The 20985-nt window shown below is 40.6% G+C and overlaps 1 protein-coding gene across 1 annotated transcript in view; it reads left to right on the top strand.

The window, feature by feature from the left end:
* Positions 1-20985, top strand: part of LOC149262348 (adenylyl-sulfate kinase 3-like) — a 153955-nt gene that overhangs the window by 63950 nt on the left and 69020 nt on the right. The window contains exon 6 of the mRNA XM_089424135.1: positions 3828-3874. Coding sequence (XP_089280261.1) covers positions 3828-3874 — 47 coding nt within the window. The remainder of the gene's footprint in view (positions 1-3827; positions 3875-20985) is intronic.

The raw sequence follows: 20985 nt of genomic DNA, 5'->3' as shown, positions 1-20985 counted from the left end.
CTCCCTCTGAACTTGGGTCTCATCTAGTACAATATCCTTCAAGTAGCAATTCTGGAAAGTCCTCTTGCTTTGCTTCATTCTTCCACTTCTTCCATTTGCTGCCAAAGCCTAAGCAACCCTTGCATTGACCTCCAATCCTCACTAGGAGGTCATGGAAGAACGATTAAAACCAAGCAAAGGATACAAAAACAAAAGACTAAAAAGACAATAACAATAGTGATAATCAAGGAGGAGAAATATAGACTACTTATCTTTTGAGAACTATAGGTGTTAAATTATGGTATGTTCTATGCTTAGAGCAGTTTAATTCTTTTATTCTTATTAGCCACATATTAGCAATCACATATACATTAAGTAAAGTTCAGATAGAACATTAATGATTAAACGATCAACAACAAACAAGCCAAGACAAGAGACACAAGATGTGGTGGCTAGTCAGGGACAAACCCCAATGTGGGGAAACCATTTGATCAAATCTTCTTTTATCTTCAATAGTTCAGCAGAGAGAAATAATACAAAATCAGAATTCTGTAATTTTATATTAGTAGCAGCAAACCCTAGATCAGCAAAGTCAAACTTGGTCAAACGAGTTGAAATTGACCTCCAATATACATGGTCAATTTCCAGTCAAGTAGCCCTCGAACAGCTTGAAGAAACAGCCCTTGAACAGCCCCAAAAACACAGTCAAACTGCTGTTGACTGAAGTCAACCTGCTGCCCAAAACTAGGGCAGTCAACGCTGGTCAAACCTGTGGACGGATTGCCTCGATTTTTGTGCCAAAATCTGCGGCTTGCCTAGGAGAGGCAGCCACACCAAAACTGCACCCTTGATGAGTCAACACTTGGTCAAAGATACCTTCAGCTGTTTCTGCGTCCTCCTTTCAGCGTCCTCCTTGCCCTAATGCGTCCTCCTTCTTCCCACGTGTGAGCTGCTCCTTGTATAACCCAAAGCTAAGGAGAGAGAGAGAAGAATGAGTGAGATGAGATGATGAGAAAATGAATCAACCTCTCTTGTATTTATATGATTCACTGGGCATGTGTGCCACACATTTAACTGCTGGCCGACCTTGACAATTTGTCAAGTAAATACAAATAAATTCATATCTCCATAAATACTTGTCGGAATCGGATGATCTTTAGATCAATCCTACACCTCTCAACAAGAGGAATCTAGGAAAAATATCAGCTCCCATAAATGAGGTGACCCACATGGAATTTGGTCCTAGTTGCCAATTTTAACAATAGGAGAATGTTAGCTCCCTCTTAATCTTAGCCTTCTTGCATTCATCTTGCTGCTTCATCATCCTTGTCTTCAACATCAGCATGGTGTCATACCTTCCTTGTATGGACTAGGGTTTCTTCTTTTAGTGGAAATGATCCATCCTAGGGTTTTGTCTACAAACCCTAGGGTTTTCTTATTCAAGCCCTTGCTAGGGTTTACAAACCCTAGATATTCCAATATCCAAAACCCTAGAATCTGGCCAAAACCCTAGATTTTCTTGCAAGTCCAACAGTCAAATGCCATCAAGTCTCAATCCCTCAGCAAGATATCAGATTGTGTTGAGATCAAAATGTCTTCATCAATCATTCTGCTAGACATGATCTGATCAAGTTGTGTACTTCAGTCTTCAGTCTTTGAAGAGGAGCTTGACCTCTTGTCATGTCTACCTAACTCAATACTCCCTTGTCATAGCATAAGGTCTATGTCAGCAAATGGTGTTAATGCTTTGCAGTCTTTGTAACCTCAACATCCTACCTTATGCATCATCTTCAAGGAAAATTACAGTAAGGTATGGATTTATGGATTTGCAATTTTAGCACTTTATACATATAGGTCATTTTGGCCTATATCATGATCGAATACACCAAGATGGTTAGCATGCCATTTTGTAGTAGGTGCACATGAGATTTTAGACTAGTTCTCGAGCATCCAACACTGTAATGTGCTTTCATGAGAAACAAATACTTAAACTTTATATTTGTGATCAGTCCCAGGGTATCTTTGAAGAATAGATCCCTTCATTTCTCACAAAATTCTTGGATACTTATTTGTCAATGGCTGCTTCAGGATTTGAGGGAACTTGATTTGATCTACAACTCGGCTTCCAAGACAGTAGTAGTTTCGGCCTTCAACAGATCTGGTGATAATAACTTCTCAGGTTCTCGAGAATTTGAAGGATTCGGTCTCTTAAAGTAGTCTTCAGATCTGGAACATTATTAAGACTTCAGGATCATAATTACAAATGCTCATACATTTTTCATTCTTCTGAGGTTGACTTGAGGCTTACTCGGCCTGCTAAAATTGTCACCTTTGATCACTGGGACATTTCAGCCTATGAAGATAGACCTGAAGCTAGAGTTTAGGGTTTCGGTCCCACTTCTGAGGATTGCTTCTAACTGACCTTCTTAGATTTGATCCTTTTTGGTTCAACGAAGATACCACTTTAGCCAATCAGTGATTCGGTTTGAGGCTTTTGAGGAAGTTCAGACTCCTAAGATTGATACTGAGGCATGGCAGAGATTTGAGACTCGGTCCTAAGGCCAAGATTTGCCGTTCTTCGACCCATCTGAGATATTTGATCTTCCTGAGATAGATTCTGTGGCCTTTCGGTCTCCTGCAACATGACAAAGATACAAAGGCTTCATTTTGATTCTGAAGCTTAGGGCTTCATGATTAGATTTCTGAGACTTTCGGACTAAGTTAAATCATTTGAGATTTTCGGCCTACTGAAACTCGTTACTGAGGCATGAATTGAGACTCGATATTTTAGGGCTTTCGACCTTCCTGAAAACAAAGGTATGCTGGCTTGCTGAGGTTTTCGGTCCTTCTTCATACCTTCTCTTTTCTTTGTCCTGGTTTACTTAGCCAAGACAGAGATTGATGATCTGACAATTTACTTGGCAGAATTAGAATTTCTTCAGGAGGTCAAATCTTGAACTTGATGCTTGATCTAGGACAACTAGGGCAAGATGACTTCAATTTCCAGGGCTGTTCTTTCACCATAGCTTTGATACCATGTTGATTTTACAATAGTTCTCTAATCTGATAATTGTTTCTTATGATTAATCCTGTTTTACATTTATTATTCATCATAAACAATTACACAAGGAACTTCAACAGTCAAACAAAATGCTAGAGAGACAGCCACAGAAGAATATACCCTGGGAAAACCCACATGGGGAAAACCCAACAATCCTTTCCTTATAGAATCAAGTCAATGAGAGAGACATCAAAGTCAAACACTAGGACTGACCTGGTCCATCCTCCTAGTCAAGTATCCTCTGCAACAGTGCCTCGATCTTTCTGCTATCGCATGCAATTAACCTCAGGAGTTTGTTCGCCTTTCATGACAGAGATTTATCCACGGACATTTGCCTCAGAAGACATCTTTACTAGCCTCAGGTTCTTCTTCTTCTTGACCTCAGATTGCTTGCCTCAGAGAGACCCGAATTCTAGAAGGAGGGCGAATTGCTTGCCAATTGGTGGAGGAAAAATGCCAATATATAGGTTTTTTCCTTGTCCATTGGGTTCCTTCCCAGGCTGAGCCAACTTGACTAGGAGGGGGCCTACCTGTCTCTTTTGGAGCCAAAAATTCTGTCTTAAAATTCAAATTTTTTTCTTTTGAAAATGAACTTGAAGAACATGCTTTACAATATTTTTCTTTTGACCAAAGCATGAAGAACATGCTTAAAAATAAATATATAAATGATAAAAATTTACATTATGAAGACCGACCATAGTTACAAAATTCAACACCCTTTGAATCAAAATGTATATCTGTCCTGCATTAGTCTTTTGAGAAGATTGTTGGTTTATTATTGCTGCAGGCTTCACTGGTATTGATGATCCTTACGAGGTACCCGTAAATTGTGAGGTATGCAATATATCTATCTTTGAGCTAAAATGTGTTGCGTCTTTTTCCTGAATTTTGTTTCATTTTGAGCATTCGGTAACTTAAATGAGTTTTTTGTCTTAATCTTGAATACATATACATTACGATTGATTTGTGAATATTTGTATAAGTAAACTTTACATTATTCTCTAAATGTTTTTATCCAATTACAATTGTCTAGCTGGTGTGAAACGTAATTGTTTTGTTATGCATGAATGGTTTTACTCAATTTTCTTTTTAATAGGATAACGTTTGATTATATTAATTTCAACACACTGCAAAGACAGATCAAAATTGGATCTGATTGACAGTCAACCCAGCCATGTTTCACTAAGGGTCCTGAATGAAGAAAGGCCAAAATTATTACAAAGTAATAATGTTCGGAGCTCTTATACATGAATAGTTACTTTCACAAATGAAAACATCAAACAAAGTAAATATTGGCAGAGCAGCCTTGTAACCATCCTATTCTCTATTAACCAGTTCTATCTGTTGTAAACTAACTTCCATTTTTAGGTTGTCATATTTTCTCTGATTTTTGTCTAGAAGGGTGTGGATGAATTGAATTTCACTGAAGCATCTGAGCGGTTCTTCAATAATCTCCCTTGATAATGACTGTCAGATACTTTGTCCATGGCAGTTTTTGACCCATAAACAAGGTTTTGAGATTCTGCTTCATTATAAAATGCAATTTCAAGGCACTTCATGAAAGAGTTATCTCTCTGACTTTTCTTGTGTCTTATAATTTGTTTGGATTTGGCTCTTCTTGAACTCTTTTGTGAGTCCCCATGGAACACAGACTGCGAAAACCTTCTTTGAATGGTATACTGAGTTTTAGATTAGTTTCCTTGGCTTTGAACGTGTAATCCAGAATTGACTGTCAGCATCTTCACCATGTGAATTTTCTGCTAATGCGATTTATCCTTATTGCTCACTTTCTTCTTAGATGAGCTTCAGAACATACTCCAGTCATGGCTCTGGCTTCCATCCATTCTATACTAATAGCTTCTTTGAAAATGGTTTTATTTCTAGAGAGCCAAACTGATCTTATGATAATCTTGCATAGAAATATCCATGACAGGTTGCAAACATTCTTTCCCCTTAAATCTGCTCGATAGCTCTCACCCCATCCAAATATGAAGTCCTTGACATCTATCACCCTCTAAAACTGAGTAGGATCAATTTGAAGGTGATTAGCCACACTATATTAGACTTCTTTTGTGAAATTACATTAAATGAAAAGTTAATTGATGGTCAACTATGTCGGTGGAACCATATTAAGGTCTCTTGTGAAGAGATTTTGGTGAGGCAAAATATCTCTCATACCTTCTTATCCACATTTTCTTGGACCAATTATCTTTGAAGTGATATCACCCCCCAATAATACTCTGGTTTCTCTACAGTGAGAGCTTGCGTGACAGAATTTTATTATAAGCATGTTGGATCAATTATAACCATAATGTAACTTATGTCCATAAATTACCATACTGTTGATTTTTGTGTAGAATTGGGAGGTGAATCCCACATGCCAATAGGCCTCCTAAGTTGGCCTAGAAGATTATGGAAATTAAAACTAAAATTCTAATTTTTGGGATTCATGTAGGCTCCAAAGTGTCAAGTCGGCCCCACCATGAAAAGGTGTGACTCTTGGTCAAATTCACCCCATTTGACTAGTATATATACACAATGAGAGTTCCTCATTTTGGCTACTCACTCAACACAACATATCTTCTCAAGCAGCCGCAGAAAGGAGGATGAAATAACCAAGTTTCACTGAATCTGAGTTTTGACCATGTTTGACTGTTGACTGAGGCTGACCGCAGTATGGATTTGACCGCAGATCTTGACCGCAGGCTGAAGTTGAGCATAGGCCTTTGACCGCAGGTCTGAGCTTGACCACAGGCTGACCAGCGTTGACCTCTAATTTTTGGTGGTTTGATCAGCATTGACTGGCTGGTATTTGACCAGATTTGACTGGTATTTTGGACTTGGATTTTGGCCTAGATTTCCAGACAATTTATGTAGTTGTGAACCTTGCTGAAGAGAAATTTCTCCTAGAAGAAAAGTTGTTGGGTTTTCTCCCAAGTTTTGGTTTCTTAGGGAAAATTTATTGTCTCTATTGGGCATGACTGTCTCTTTATGATCTAACTGTTTTCACTGCGTCACTGTTGAGATTTTCTGTGTATAATTGTTCAATGATATCGGTGGCTTAAAGATAAAATTGTTAAAGATCATTAGGAAGTAATTATGAGATCAGAAAATTGGTTTATATTGTTTATCTTGTAGAAAATTCAACATGGTATCAGAGCTCTTGTTAAAAGAGCAGTCATCAGAATCAACAATGAAATGTGACTTCACTTGTGCAAGAGAACAAGCCTAAAAGTGAGCCACTGACCTAGAAGGAGAGTGCTGGAGCATAAGAAGGACGTTTAAGGTTGCTAGAGAGGCAGCAACAAAGGATGGCTGGTATGCCGAGTTCTGTATTTGACGTAGGGCTGATCTGAGGCTTGTTGAGGGCAGAAAGACATCTTGTGGAGAGAGCAAGAAGCCCTAGAAGATAGCCACAACTGTTAAGGGAGGTCGAGTTTGGGATAGTTTGTTTGTTGGAAGAAGCCGAGTAGCATCCAAGCAACACCAAGTTAGCTCTGTGTTGCTTCTGTGTGCAGGAGAAGGCTGGCCGTGGGTTCTGTAGGGCCTTTTCTGTGCAAAATCCTGGCCGCAGCCCTAGAAGAGGGTTGAGGGCCTGGCCAAAAGGCAACTGAGAAGGGCTGAAGTGACTTAGAATAGGGACACAGTCTGTTTGTGGTGATTTGTGGCTGGTCTGTGACCAATCTGGGCTGCAGTCAAGAAAAGACCAGGACTGAAGTTGGGCAGAAATAACAGACCAGGCCAAGGCTCTAGGAGTGGTCTGGAACAGTGGACAACAAGCCTTGAGGGCTGATTAAGGGCTGGAGTGAAGTTTGTTGGGCAAAACAAGGAGTTGACAGCAAGAGGAAAAGGAGCCTGTAGCTTCAATGGAAGGATTGCTACAACAAGCAATTGACAGTGATCAAAAGGAGCTAATCTCTGTGAGCATTGGATTCAAAGGACAACCTCTCCAGGGAATGATCTAAAGATTGGTGCCACATCATTTGTCCTTGTGGAATGACCTGACACGATCTACAGTATGGATGATGACATATTTTCAATCATGGCATGTGATATGTAAAAACTGATTTGAAGTTGTTGGGTAAAAGCACGAACCTGCATTTGACATGGAGTCAAATCCTTGTTTATGGTCCACATTATATGTGGTTAACTTGATTTAGAATTTGGACCAAAGGGAAGTTGTTAATTTGATTAGTAGTTGTACACCTCTCTGATTCATCCACCAAGGGATTTCTTGAAATTGTACAAGAAGGGTAGACTTGCTGTTGATGTTAGCTTGTTGTTTGGCTAGATAGCTCAATGAATAGCTTGCTTTTCAGGATGAAGAAACCGTAGCCCTTTCAGATCAAGCAAGAAAGGAAAGCAACATGCATTAATAAATGATGTTGAGAACGAGGATGAGCATCCACCTCAGAAGAAGACAAAGGAATCCAAGGTTGATGAGATTGTTGACGGACTTCATTCATTTTTGCAAGGAGGCAAGGATAAAGAAGGAGTGGATAATTTCCTACAACTCAACTATTTAATCAAAATATAAGTAATTCATATATTTCTCCCTTGATTACTATTATTATTTTTATTCCTTGGTCAACTTCTTGTCTTTGTATTTTTTGCTTGGTTATAATTGTTCTTCCATGGCCTCTTGAATGAGGTTTGTAGGAACATCATGAAGGCTACCAAGGCAATGATTCTTGTAGCAAACGGCAACACCGAGAAGAACAAAACGAAGTTTTTGGCAAGAGGGTTGTCCCAATAAGAGGGAGTGGACTACAAGGATATTTTTGTTCCAATCTTCGATGGCTAGGTTCTTGTATGGCCTAAGGGCTCGAGCATAGACTCAGCAAAAGTGATCGGTGTTCGAGAGGAAGAAATTGCATAGACATCTAGGATTGCGATAGATGATAGGAAGAGCTTCCAATTCTAAGGGAGCAAACCGTCAGACAAAGTGGAAGGAGAAACTTTCCTAGAGGATGTCATGTGTTGAGATTGTCAAGATGCTTAGAGACAGAAGGTCTCTATGAGAAGTATGCCTTTCTTTGACGAGACCATGTCAAATAGCAGAAGGACTTTCTTATGTGACAGTGGGAGCAACAAGAGCAGAGGACTTGCTTACTTGATAGAGGGAGCAACAATGGCAAAAGGATTTGCTTTCGTGATAGAGGGAGTAGCTAGGGCCCAGGACTACCACAGGAAGACTTGCTTCAATGTCAAAGGGAGTTGGCCTCGGAGGGAAATGAAGGATTATGGCCATATACACTATTTCTTGGGATTGGAGGTTTAGATTTTTTGGTGGATCTCACAATTGTTGAATTTGTCACCATGGTTGGTCTTCATAATGTACTTTGGTCACTTGATGTAATTATATTTATCATTGTAAAGCATATTTACTAATGCTTGAGTCAAAGTCCCATTGTGGCTTTTAAAAGATGTAAATTTGAATTTTTAAAATGAAAAATTTGGCTCCAAAAGTGACAAGTTGGCTTCCCTCCAAGTCAAGTCTGACCCTGGCCAAGAGATATGTCCATTCACCCTAGAAAAACTACTATATAAAGGAAGCTCGAGCTCCTCATTTGGGTAATTCTCATTCCTCTCTCAAGACAATTTTTGGGAAAAGGCAACGAAGGACAAGGACGAAAAAGGAGGACTAAATCTTCTCTCTCTCTCTAACATCTCGTAAGTGTGGTCTAGTCTCTCTCTCTTTGTGATTCACATCTTTCTGGTGTAATTGTTGTAGGAGGCCGGTCATTGGGCAGTTACTAGGGGTCAAAATTTTGGGTTACTGGACAGTTGGTGTGAGGCTGAAATTTCTGGATCAGATAGGCAGAATGAAGTGCAGGATTATTTTGGGTGACTTGACTTGGAGGAGAAGACCAGGTTTGACCATAGGTCTAGGCGTGTCTCTTATTGAATAGGAAGAATTTCTCTATTGAAAAGGTTGTTGGGATTTTCCCTATAGAGGGTTTTCCCAGGGTAAATCTTGTCTTTCTTTCGTGCACTGTGATCTCTACTATTCTACTGTTATTTATTGTTGTATTTCTGAAGTATAATTGCTAAATGATATATATTAGAACAAGTTAAAACGAAGATATACATCAAAAATAATTATCAGAATTTCAGTAATATTGTGCTAACCCTAATTGCACTAAAAAATCAACATGGTATCAGAGCTTTGGCAACGGAAGGAAGGTACATTGAGATCACTTTTGTAGAAACACTAGAGAAAGCAGTCTATTAAAGTCCTTATACATTGGCATCTATGGCCCTCTCCATGAAATCTGAAAACAAGCTAGAGGGAGCATCAAACTTCAGAGCTTGTAAAGTCAGAATAGATCATATACTTGCCAAGAACAAAGTGTTGGATACTATGACAGGATAGACTACTAAAACAACTGATGCAGCTTGAAAAGAGAAGTTCAAGGAGGATGACATTACTGCCATCAGTCTAATAGTGGATTCCATTAGAGATCATCTTATTCCCTACATTGCAAAGAACGATACCTCCAAGAAGATGTATGATGCCCTAATAAATCTCTGCACTATCAAGAATGTTGGTCAGTACATGAGTTTGAAGAATGAGCTCTAAAATACAAGAATGACTAATGACGACATTGTGGCTTCATACTTCGTGAGGATTTCGCAAATAAGAGATCAAATTTCAGCTATTGGAGAAACTATCTTTGATCAAGAACTTGTGATCTCCCTAGATCTTGGGATGCATTTGTAGTAAGCATAAGCAGTTGGAAAAAAGCTCCTTTATTTGAGCAATTATGGATGTCATGTGCTTAAGAAGAAGCAAGATTGATGACTACAGATTGTCAAGATGAAGAATTTCAAGCCCTTGCAGCTCGCTTCAAGAACAAAGGAAAGAAGAAGTTTGGAACTCATCACAAAAAGTCAGGAAAGGGATCTTCTTCCTCTAAGAAGAAGAAAGACATATCTAAGATACAATGCTATGGTTGTCAAGAATATGAACATTTCAAGAGAGATTGTCCTAATATGGCAAACAAGAAAAGAAAAGGGAAACAACATGCTTCCGCAGCAGAAGTTGAAGAAGATGAAAAGCCGAAGAAGCCCAAAGGTGAAAAGGATTTCTTCTACTATTTTGCTTTGATTGGTTGCTTTGCAGATGATGATGGCAATGTGGCTGGTAGATAGTGGAGCATCAAGACACATGACAATAGAGTGTGGGAATCTTTCAAGCATGAAAGAGAAGAAATTGTCTCAAAGGGTTGAATTGGGAGACAAATAACAACTGTGCAGTCAAAGGAGTTGGAAAGGCATCCATAGAGATGGATCCTAATAACCACGTACATCTCCACAATGTCCTTTATGTACCGGTTTTGAAAAAGAATCTTGTTTCTGTTTCTTGTTTAAAAGATAAAGGGTATAGGGTTGCTTTTGTGGATGGAAAAATACTTATGTGGTCAAAGGGCTCTAGTATAGATGATACTAGGGTTATTGGGATTTGTGATGGAAGAATTTATAGACTTGTGAGTCAACCAGATCGAGCATTAGTACATGATGAAATGGATCCAAGTGAGTTATGGCGCTGAAGGTATGGACATCTACATTTTAGAGCATTACCTGAGCTAAGTGAAATAGTGTCAGGGTTCTTGAACTACAGATAAAAAACGATGGTGTATGCAAAGGTTGTGCTCTTGGGAAGCACATCAAGAAATCACTTCCAAATAGTGACAACAGATTTAAGAAAGCTTTAGCCCTGATTCATTCTGATGTATGTGGTTCGATGCTTGTAAAATCACTTGGTGGTTCGTTGTACTACGTGACATTCATTGATGACTTATAAGTTCTCTCGTAAGACATTGATATATCTCTTGAAGACAAAATATGAGGTATTCGACAAGTTCTAGGAATTCAAAGCGGAAGTGGAAAACTTGACTAGTAAAAAGATCAAGATACTGAGACCTGACAATGAAAGAGAATACACCTCAAAGGAGCTTGTTTCTTTCTACAAGCAGGCTGGGATTAAGAGGGAGCTAGTTTTCCCCTATAATCCACAATAGAATGGTGTAGCAGAACAAAAGAACAGATCCATTGAAGAATCTATCAAGGCCACACTGCATGATTTGGACTTGCCGTTGTTCTTATGGGGTGAAGCATCATGGACAACCTTGTACATTCAAAATCGAAGTCCTCATAGAGTTCTAGAAGGTATGACTCCTGAAGAAGCCTTCTCCAAAAGGAAGCCAGAGGTTGGGCACATGAGAATCTTTGGTTGTTCTGTATAGAGAAGAGGAACAAGCTTGAGCCTTCAGGAAGGAAAAGCATATTTGTTGGATACAATGAATCTTCAAAAGCCTATAGAATATACATTCCTGAGTAGTGCCGAATTGAGGTTAGTCGAGATGTCACCTTCAATGAGAAAGTAGCATATTGGAGCTCTAAGAAAGTCTGCGTAGATTCCTTAGAAGAAGTTAAATAGGAAGCGTCAAAGGAGGAACACTCAAGTTCTACAGAGTGTATCGGAAGGCCAGAAGGGCCTCAAGATCTAGCAAAACCAGTCATAGTTCCAAAGATCAAGAAGAGACCAATATGGCTTAGATCCACATTAGAAGAGGCAGAACGACATGCAACTCCTGATGGCACATCTAGAGAAGTGAAGAAACCTAAAAGGTTCTCCAACTATGTAGCGCTCATGACAAAACTCATTAATGAAGAACCTTCCACATATGAATAAGTAGCCAGTGAGCATGTGTGGAAGGAAGCAATGGATGAGGAGTACCAATCAACCATGAAGAATGATGTTTGGGAAATTGTGCCAATGCCTGAAGGGAAGTCCGTGGTGACTTCTAAGTGGATCTACAAGATAAAACATGCTACAGATGACAGTATTGACAAATACAAAGCAAGGTTTGTGGCTAGAGGATTCTCCCAGAAAGAGGGAGAAGACTATGATGAGACTTTTTCTCCACTTGCCAGGTACACCTCCATTAGATCCATCATTTCTCTTGCTGCTGCATTGGGATGGAATTTGCACTAGATGGATGTGAAGACTGCTTTCCTCAATGGTTTGATTGAGGAAGAAGTGTACATAGAGCAACCTCAAGGATTTGAGGTATATGGAAAGGAGTGTCATGTTTGCAGGTTGAAGAAGGCCTTTTATGGACTCAAGCAAGCTCTAAGAGCTTGGTATGTTCATATACACAACTATCTGACGAGACCGGGATTTACTGAGAGCGAAGTTGATCCAAACCTTTACTTCAGGGTTGTGAAGAATGCACCTGTGATCTTACTATTCTATGTAGATGACTTGTTTCTGACAGGTGGCGAGCCACTTATCATTCAGTGCAAGAAGTAGTTGGCTTCTGAGTTCGACATGAAGGATCTTGCATTGATGCACTATTACTTGGGATTAGAAGTATGGCAGAAACCTAGTGAAGTCTTCCTTGGTCAAGGAAAGTATGTGTTAGAGTTCCTTCAAAGATTCGGTATGATGGATTGCAAATCCATGTCGACTCCTATGATGACTAATTTGAAAAAGTTAAGAGGCTCTGAATCCAGATTGGTAGATCCATCTATGTACCAACGATTGATTGGTATTGTGATGTATTTGGTTAACACCAGGGCCCAGGCCGAACATTTTCTTTGCTGTGAACACCTTGAGCCAGTTCCAGGTAGAACCAAGACACGGGCATTGGATTGCAGCAAAGCACATCTTGAGATATTTGTGTGGTACAATGAACTATGGCTTGAGGTATGTTGCAAATAAGGATGTACAACTTTAGGTATATACAGACGTTGATTGAGCAAGAAGTGCTGAAGATAGGAAGAGTACCTCGAGAGTATGCTTCAGTTTAGGATCCTCTACGATATCGTGGATGAGCAGGAAGCAGAGGTCGATTGCACTCAGCACTGTTGAAGTAGAATACATTGCAGCCAATAAGGCTTGTACTGAAGTAGTATGGATTTGAAATTTGTTTGCAGGATTGTTTGACCAAGATTTGGAACTGACGGTGATACATTGTGATAATCAAAGCTGTGTGAAGCTTTCAGAAAACCTCGTGTTCCATGACAGGTCGAAACATATTGAGATCAAGTGCCACTACATTCGTGACATGGTGCGGAGGAGAGCAATAAGGCTTGAGTACATCTCCACTGATGAGTAGACAACTGATGTTTTGACAAAGCCATTGCCAAGGGACAAGTTCATGTAGTTTAGAGGCATGTTAGGGCTCGTGGAGATCACCCCTGTCATTGAGAGGGAGTGCTAATTTGTCTACAACCTGGGTGGACATTCTCCCAAAAGAGAGAATGGGTCCAAAAGACCCAAAGGGCTCAACAGAGAATGTTGAGTGAGTGTCTCTTGGAGGAGGACCTTGATCACACACCATAAATGGTGGAGTGAGGTCTTGGACCCTGATCACAAACCAGGCATGGTGGACTGAGGTCCTTCAACATCTGGACCTTGATCACACGCTGAAAGGGTGGAGTGAGGTCTGATTCAACATCTAGACTCGATCACCAATCAGGAAGGGGTTGAGTGAGGTCTTGGCCTAGAGTGCTCACTAGGAAGGGTGAGTGAGTGCTTGCTAGTTGAGGGTCTCAACATTTTTGCCTAGGTGGTGGCCATGGGATTCGAGGACCGATCACTTTGGAGGAGTGAGTCTTGATATGCTGATGACATTTCCATGGGTCGAGTGAGGTCTTGGCCCAGAGTTCTCACTAGGAAGGGTGAGTGAGTGCTTGCTAGTTGAGGGTCTCAACATTTTGGCCTAGGTGGTGGCCATGGGATTTGAGGACTGATCACTCTAGAGGAGTGAGTCCTGATATGCTGATGACATTGCCATGGGTTTGGTATCGCCTCGGATATGGCCACTAGCGGATGCTGATGATATATGATGATGCTGGTAATAATGGATAACCTTTTCTTTAGAGAAATTTGTTCAATTTGAGAACATCTATGACGGTGATTATGAATACCTCCCTAGTTAAGAGGGAGTGTTGAATTTGTAACTATGGTCGGTATTCATAATGTACTTTTGGTCACTTGATGTAATTATATTTATCATTGTAAAGCATATTTATAAATGCTTGAGTCAAAGGAAAATTTATTTTGAGTCAAAGTCCCATGCGACTTTTAAAAGATGTAAATTTGAATTTTTAAAATGAAATTTTTGGCTCCAAAAGTGACAAGTCAGCTTCCCTCCAAGTCAAGTCGGCCCTGGCCAAGAGACACATCCATTCACCCTAGACAGACTACTATATAAAGGTAGCTCGAGCTCCTCATTTGGGCAATTCACATTCTTCTCTCAAGATAGTTTCTGGGAAAAGGAAGCAAAGGACAAGGACGAAATCTTCTCTCTCTAGCATCTCTTTGGTGTGGTCTAGTCTCTCTCTCTGTGTGTGATTCACATCTTTTTGGGGTAACTGTTGTAGGAGGGCTGAAATTTTCTGGGTCACTAGGCAGTTACTGGTGGCCAAAATTCTGTGTTACTGGACAGTTGTTGGGAGGTTGAAATTTCTGGATCAGACAGGCAAAACGAAGTGCAGGATCAGTTTCGGTGACTTGGAGGAGAAGACTAGTTTTGACCATAGGTCTATGTGTGTCCCTTATTGAACAAGAAGAATTCCTCTATTGAAAAGGTTGCTAGGTTTTTCCCTGTAGATGGGTTTTCCCAAGGTAAATCTTGTCTCTCTTTTGTGCATTGTGATCTCTACTGTTCTTTATTGTTGAATTTCTGAAGTATAATTGTTGAATGATATATATCAGAAAAAGTTAAAAAAAAGATCTACATCAAAAGTAATTATCAAAATTTCAGATATAATGTGCTAACCCTAATTGCACTAGAAAATCAACAATGATGAGAAGGATGTTGATCGGATCCTTGATGTACTTTGTTAACACCAAGCTTTATTTTTTTACTTTGCAATGAGCACCCTGAGCCAGTTTATGGTTGAATTGAGGCATGTACATTGGGTTGCAGCGAAGCATGCAGTACTTATGTGGTACAGTTGGATATGGTTTGAGATAAGCCTCAGGATGTGAAGTGAGGCTGCAGGGATATATGGATTCAAATTGGTCAGGGAGTGCAAAGGACATAAAGAGAACATCATGGTGCTGCTTTAGCTTGGGGAAATCTTTGATATCTTGGTTTAGCAGGAAGCAGACTTTTGTTGTACTCAGTATAGCAAAGGCAAAGTATATCACAACCAATGTCACACTTTGTTAAGCAATATGACTTGGGAAGCTTCTTGCAGGACTCTTTGATCAGATCACTTCATCCAAGACATGGTGCAACGAGAAGTGGGGCTCCAGTACATATTCATAGATGATTAGATTGTAGACATTCTCACCAAGCGTTTTTTTAGAATGAAGTTTGTATATTTCAGAGACAAGCTTGGCGTGATGCAAAATGTCTTCCTCGTTAAGAGGGAGTGTTGATGGCTTTGCAGGATTAGGGCAGACCATCTCTTGAAGCCATAAAGGACTTTGACCAGGGGAGATGGATACATTCACCTAAGAAGCTAGAAGGACTTGGTTGGGTCAGAAAGGACATTGACCAAAGGTGAATGGCCTAGGGCAATTACAAGATTGGACAAATCTTCTCCTAAAAATCCATAAGGACTTGGTTGGGTCATAAAGGACTTTGACCAGAGGCGATAGATGTAATTCACTTGAAAAGCCATAAACGACTTTGGATGGGTGAATTCTCCAAGGGTAGATTCTCTCCTGAGAAGCCATAAGGGCTTGACTAGATCATAAAGGAATTTGACTAGAAGAGACTAATATGTTACTTGAGGAGCCATAAAGGACTTTGGCCATAGGTAAAATGCCTTGGTACTCACATTGCCCACTTCAGCATGGAGTTATCTATAGACATGCATCAACATAGCAAGCTCATGAAATTTTCTTATGAAGGAGAAATTTTAGCTAAGGGGAAATTTGATGCAGCGAAGGAGAATATCTCCCTCGCTAAGAGGGAGTGTTATTTTTTTGTAGCATCAGGAGGTATTCCGGCATGCCAAGAGGCCTCCTAAGTCGACTTAGAAGATTATGGAAATTAAACTTAAAATTCTAATCTTTGGGCTTCATGTTAAAATTGGCAACTAGGGCCAAACTCCATGTGGGTCACCTTATTTATGACTATTGATATTTTTACTAGATTCCTCTCATCGAGAGGTGTAGGATTAATCTAAAGATCATCCGATTCCAATAAGTATTTATGGAGATATGAATTTATTTTGATTATGGACAAAATCAAATTGTCAAGGTCGACCAACAAACTTATGTAGGCTCAGAAGCCCAACAGTCACGTCTATTCATCCTCAACGCTTACATATAAATACAAGGTGCCTCCTCCTCATTTGGACAATTCATTCACTCATCTTCTCTCTCTCTCTCCTACGCATAAAAGGAGCCTCTCTCTCTCTCAGACGTGTGGCTGAAAGGAAGACGTCCTAGGGCAAGGAAGACGCAGAAAGAAGGACGCTAGGGTAGTAGGTCATCTCTTTGACCAGTGTTGACCAAGCGTTGACCATCTAGGGGTGTGGATTGGGTGTGGCTGACTCTCCTAGGCAGGCCGCAATTTTTGGCACGAAAACCGAGGTGATTTGACCTCTGGTTTGACTGGTGTTGACTACCTTAGTTTAGGGCTGCAAGTTGACTTCAGAAATTTGCAAATTGACTGTACTTTTGGCGCTGTTCAAGGGCTGTTTCTTCAGGCTGTTCGAGGACAAGTTGATCGGAAATTGACCAAGCATTTTAGAGGTCAATTTCAACTAGTTTGACCAAGTTTGACTTTGCTGATCTAAGGTTTGTTGCTGTTGATATAAAATTACAGAATTAAGATTTTGTACTATTTCTCTCTGCTAAACTATTGAAGATAAAAGAAGATTTGATCAAAGGGTTTCCCTGCATTGGGGTTTGTCCCTGGCTAGCTGCCACATCTTGTGTCTCTTGTCTTGGCTTGTTTTCTGTTGATCATTTAATGTTCTATCTGCACTTTACTTAATGTATATGTGATTGCTAATCTGTGGCTAATAAGAAGAAAAATAAGTAAACTGCTCTAAGCATAGAACATACCATAATTTAACATGGTATCAGAGGTAAGGTGAAGATAAAGCCCAAGCAAGAGCAAGAGCAAGAGCAAGAGCAAGAGCAATCACCGAACAGAAGGTTCCCAAGGCTATCTTAAAGAAATCATGGGGTCCTCAACACACTTCCCTGCTGAAGACAAACTCTGTGAGAAGTCTGACTATCACGGATGGAAGATGTCTCTCGATCTAACATTAGAAGAACAGGAAGTGTTGGACCATGTGAGAGGCGGCATTGTTGAGCCTCCATCAAATGCATCCGCTGTTACTAGGAACAAATGGACCAAGGGAGAAGTCAAAGCAAGGAAGATCATCCGGGACTCTATCGACAAGCGTTTGGTGGCCTATGTTTTCGAGCTGAACACCTCCAAGGAAATCTACGATAGACTGGTGAGTTTATTTAAAATTAATGATGCAAATCAAGTCTTGGTTCTTAGAAATAAGCTGAAAGAAATTAAGAAGGGCAAAGATGAGAGTATGCCAACATATTTCTTAAGGATCACCGAGATCAAGAACGATCTCCTATCTATTGGGGAAGTAATTCTTGATAGGGAAATGACACAACTCTTGGAGGACTGCCATCTGAATGGTATATATTTAGGGCTACTCTTCTCAACAATAACGTAATTCCTAGATTTGAGGAATTAATGGCCAGATGCATTCAAGAAGAAACAAGGATGGAAGAGCAAGAAATGCCCATACTTAAAGGTCATTCCTCTGCCTTTTCTTCTCATGAAGAAACAATTCCGGAGCTAAATTCAAAGGAAAGGCTGAACCTAAGGGTGGAAGAAAAGGATGATGTTACAATTGCAATAAAACAGGTCACTATGCAAGGGAGTGCCCTGATAAAAGGGACTCACATCGAGACGATGATCAAAATCCCTCTCAAGGCAATCAAAGGAATGGAAGAGGTAAAAGAAGTGCGGAAATCAAGGAAGAGGACAACCATTCAAGAAGGCAAGAAATTCCAGGTATGAATCTAACACTGTTAACAATAAGCATGATGAATATTATCTACTAGCAGCTCTATCTCCTACTGCTCCCCCGGACTCGCGGGGAAATTGGCTTATTGATACTGGTGCCTCAAGGCACTTCACTGGTTACAAAGAAGCTCTCTATAATCTGATAGAGAAGGAAACCAACCTGGAAATTGTTCTTGGAGATAATTCAAAATATCCCATGAAAGGCGTAGGAAATGTCACTCTTCAATTGAATCAGGGTAATACCATCCACTTACAAGATGTATTATATGTACCTGATCTCAAAAAGGATCTGGTGTCCATTTTGGCAATGGAAGACCAAGGCTACAAGGTGGCCTTCAATGATGGCAAGGTACGTGTATGGAAAAAGAACTTTAAAGATGCTTTTACTCTTGCGTTTCTAGTTGATTCATTATATCAGGTCGGAGAAAGTCCGCTGGGTGTCATGTCTTGTGACACATCTCTTCAGTCCAAATTATGGCGTCGGAGGTATGCTCACCTTCATTATAAAGCTCTACCCGACGTGAGAAAAATGGTTACTGGGATGCCCGAGTTCAGATTAGAGCAAGAAGGTGTATGTCCAAGATGTGTCGAAGGAAAGCTCAAAAGGGGACCATTCCCCTCAAGCCAAAGCAAGACCTCCGATATATTGCAGTTGTTTCACTCAGACATATCCGGTATGATGCCCGTGAACTCCTTGGGAGGATATTTATACTACCTCAATTTTACAGATGATTATTCTCGCAAGACTTGGATATACTTCTTGAAAAAGAAGGATGAAGTGTTCTCCTGGTTTCGACACTTCAAAGCCTTGATCGAGAATCAAACCGAAAAGAAGATCAAGACCTTAAGGACTGATAATGGGACTGAATATGAATCCAATGAGTTTCATGACTTTTGCAAAGAGGCTGGCATTAAAAGGGAGACTACTACACCATATACTCTTGAGCATAATGGTGTGGCGGAAAGGAAGAATCATACAATTGTGGAAGCTGTCTGTGCTATATGCTCCATGATCAAAGACTTCTGAAGTTTCTATGGGCCGAAGCTGCAAATACCACCATATATGTACAAAACCGATGCCCTCATCAAGCATTGGGTTCCAAGACTCCTGAAGAAATGTTCACCAGTAAGAAACCTAACGTATCTCATTTTAGAATTTTTGGAAGCCCGGTATATTTTCATGTGCCAAAAGAGAAAAGAAATAAATTGGGTGCATCTGGAAAGAAACGAATCTTTGTGGGCTATAGCGAAAATACTAAGGGCTATAGAATCTATGTAGCTGGTCAAAGGGAAGTCGAGATTAGTCATGATGTCACCTTTGACGAAGATATGGCTCTTAGCAAAGTAGATAATCTTCCTACTTTAAGGGGATCTAAAGAAGCTGACACTGGGGAACCGAAGGAAAAGGAAGATGAGACGATGCCCGATGTGGAAGAACCTATGGATCCTATTGATCCTCCTCCGCAAGAGCCTTCCTCTTCTAGGAAGAGGCCTTTATGGCTTAGGGGGACACTTGATGATGCTGAAGGACACATTGCACCCAGAGGAACCTTCCGTGAAAGTAAGAAGCCGAACAGGTATTAGGGATACCTGACCATCATGAGCACGATCATCCAAAATGAGCCTTCGTCATTCACAAATGCTGTCAAGCATCAAGTATGGAAGGATGCTATGATTGAGGAATATGAGTCCATCATGAAAAACGATGTTTGGGATGTGGTCCCCAGACCCCAGGACAAAGTAATTGTCACTTCAAAATGGCTTTACAAGATAAAGCATGCAGTTGATGGAAGTGCGGAAAAATATAAGGCTCGTTTTGTCGCTCGTGGCTTCTCCCAGAAGGAAGGTATAGACTATGACAAGATATTTGCACCTGTTGCTTGATATACCACCATCCGCTTGATCATAGCCCTTGCTGCTTCGCAAGGATGGAACCTACATCAGATGGATGTCAATACTGCGTTCTTACATGGTTCGATCAAGGAGGAGGTCTATGTGGAGCAACCCGAAGGATTTGAGATTTATGATCAAGAATCTCATGTGTGCAGGTTGAAGAAGGCCCTCTATGGGCTTAAGCAAGCACCCCGGGCATGGCATGAGAGGATCGATAGCTACTTGATCAAGCTAGGATTCACTAGGAGTGAAGCCGACCATAACCTTTACTTTAAGGTTATAGATGACAAGCCTCTCATATTGGTGCTATATGTTGACGACCTCTTTCTAACAGGTGCAAACCCCCTCATTCGCAAATGCAAGAGGGAGCTGGCTTCTGAGTTCGAGATGAAAGACCTAGGACTTACGCACTACTTCTTAGGACTGGAAGTCTGGCAAAAACTAGGGGAGATTTTCCTATCTCAAGGAAAATATGTGGTGAAGATATTGGAGAGATTCGGCATGGTGGACTGCAAGCCCATAACTATCCCGATGGAGCTTGACTTCAAGAAGTTAAGCGGTAGTGCTGCCGGACCTATTTTACGAAATGCTACCGAGTATCGTCAACTCGTCGGAGCATTGATATTCTTGGTGAACTCCTGTCCGGATATATGCTTTGCAGTCAACACATTGAGTCAGCATATGGTTGAGCCTCACCACTCACATTGGATTGGTGCCAAGAATCTGTTGAGATATCTTCATGGCACAGTCACTCATGGGTTGAGATATACTGCCGGAGATGTGAGACTACTTGGGTATACTGATGTTGATTGGGAAGGCAGTGTGGTGGACCAAAAGAGCACTTCCGGGTGCTGTTTCTCTTTGGGATCTGCCTCGATATCCTGGATGAGAAGGAAGCAGAATTCAGTGGCTTTGAGCACTGCCGAGGCAGAGTACATTGCTGCTATCATGGCCTCCTGTGAGGCAATCTGGTTGCGAAAGCTCTTCAGTGAGCTGTTTGGATTTACATTGGAT

This window comes from Pinus tabuliformis, chromosome 6, assembly GCF_031772625.1.
Source record: "Pinus tabuliformis cultivar Carrire ecotype Pingquan chromosome 6, CPIR1, whole genome shotgun sequence".
In the NCBI taxonomy this organism is placed as follows: Eukaryota; Viridiplantae; Streptophyta; class Pinopsida; order Pinales; family Pinaceae; genus Pinus; species Pinus tabuliformis.
This window is presented reverse-complemented; position numbering and strand designations above follow the sequence as displayed.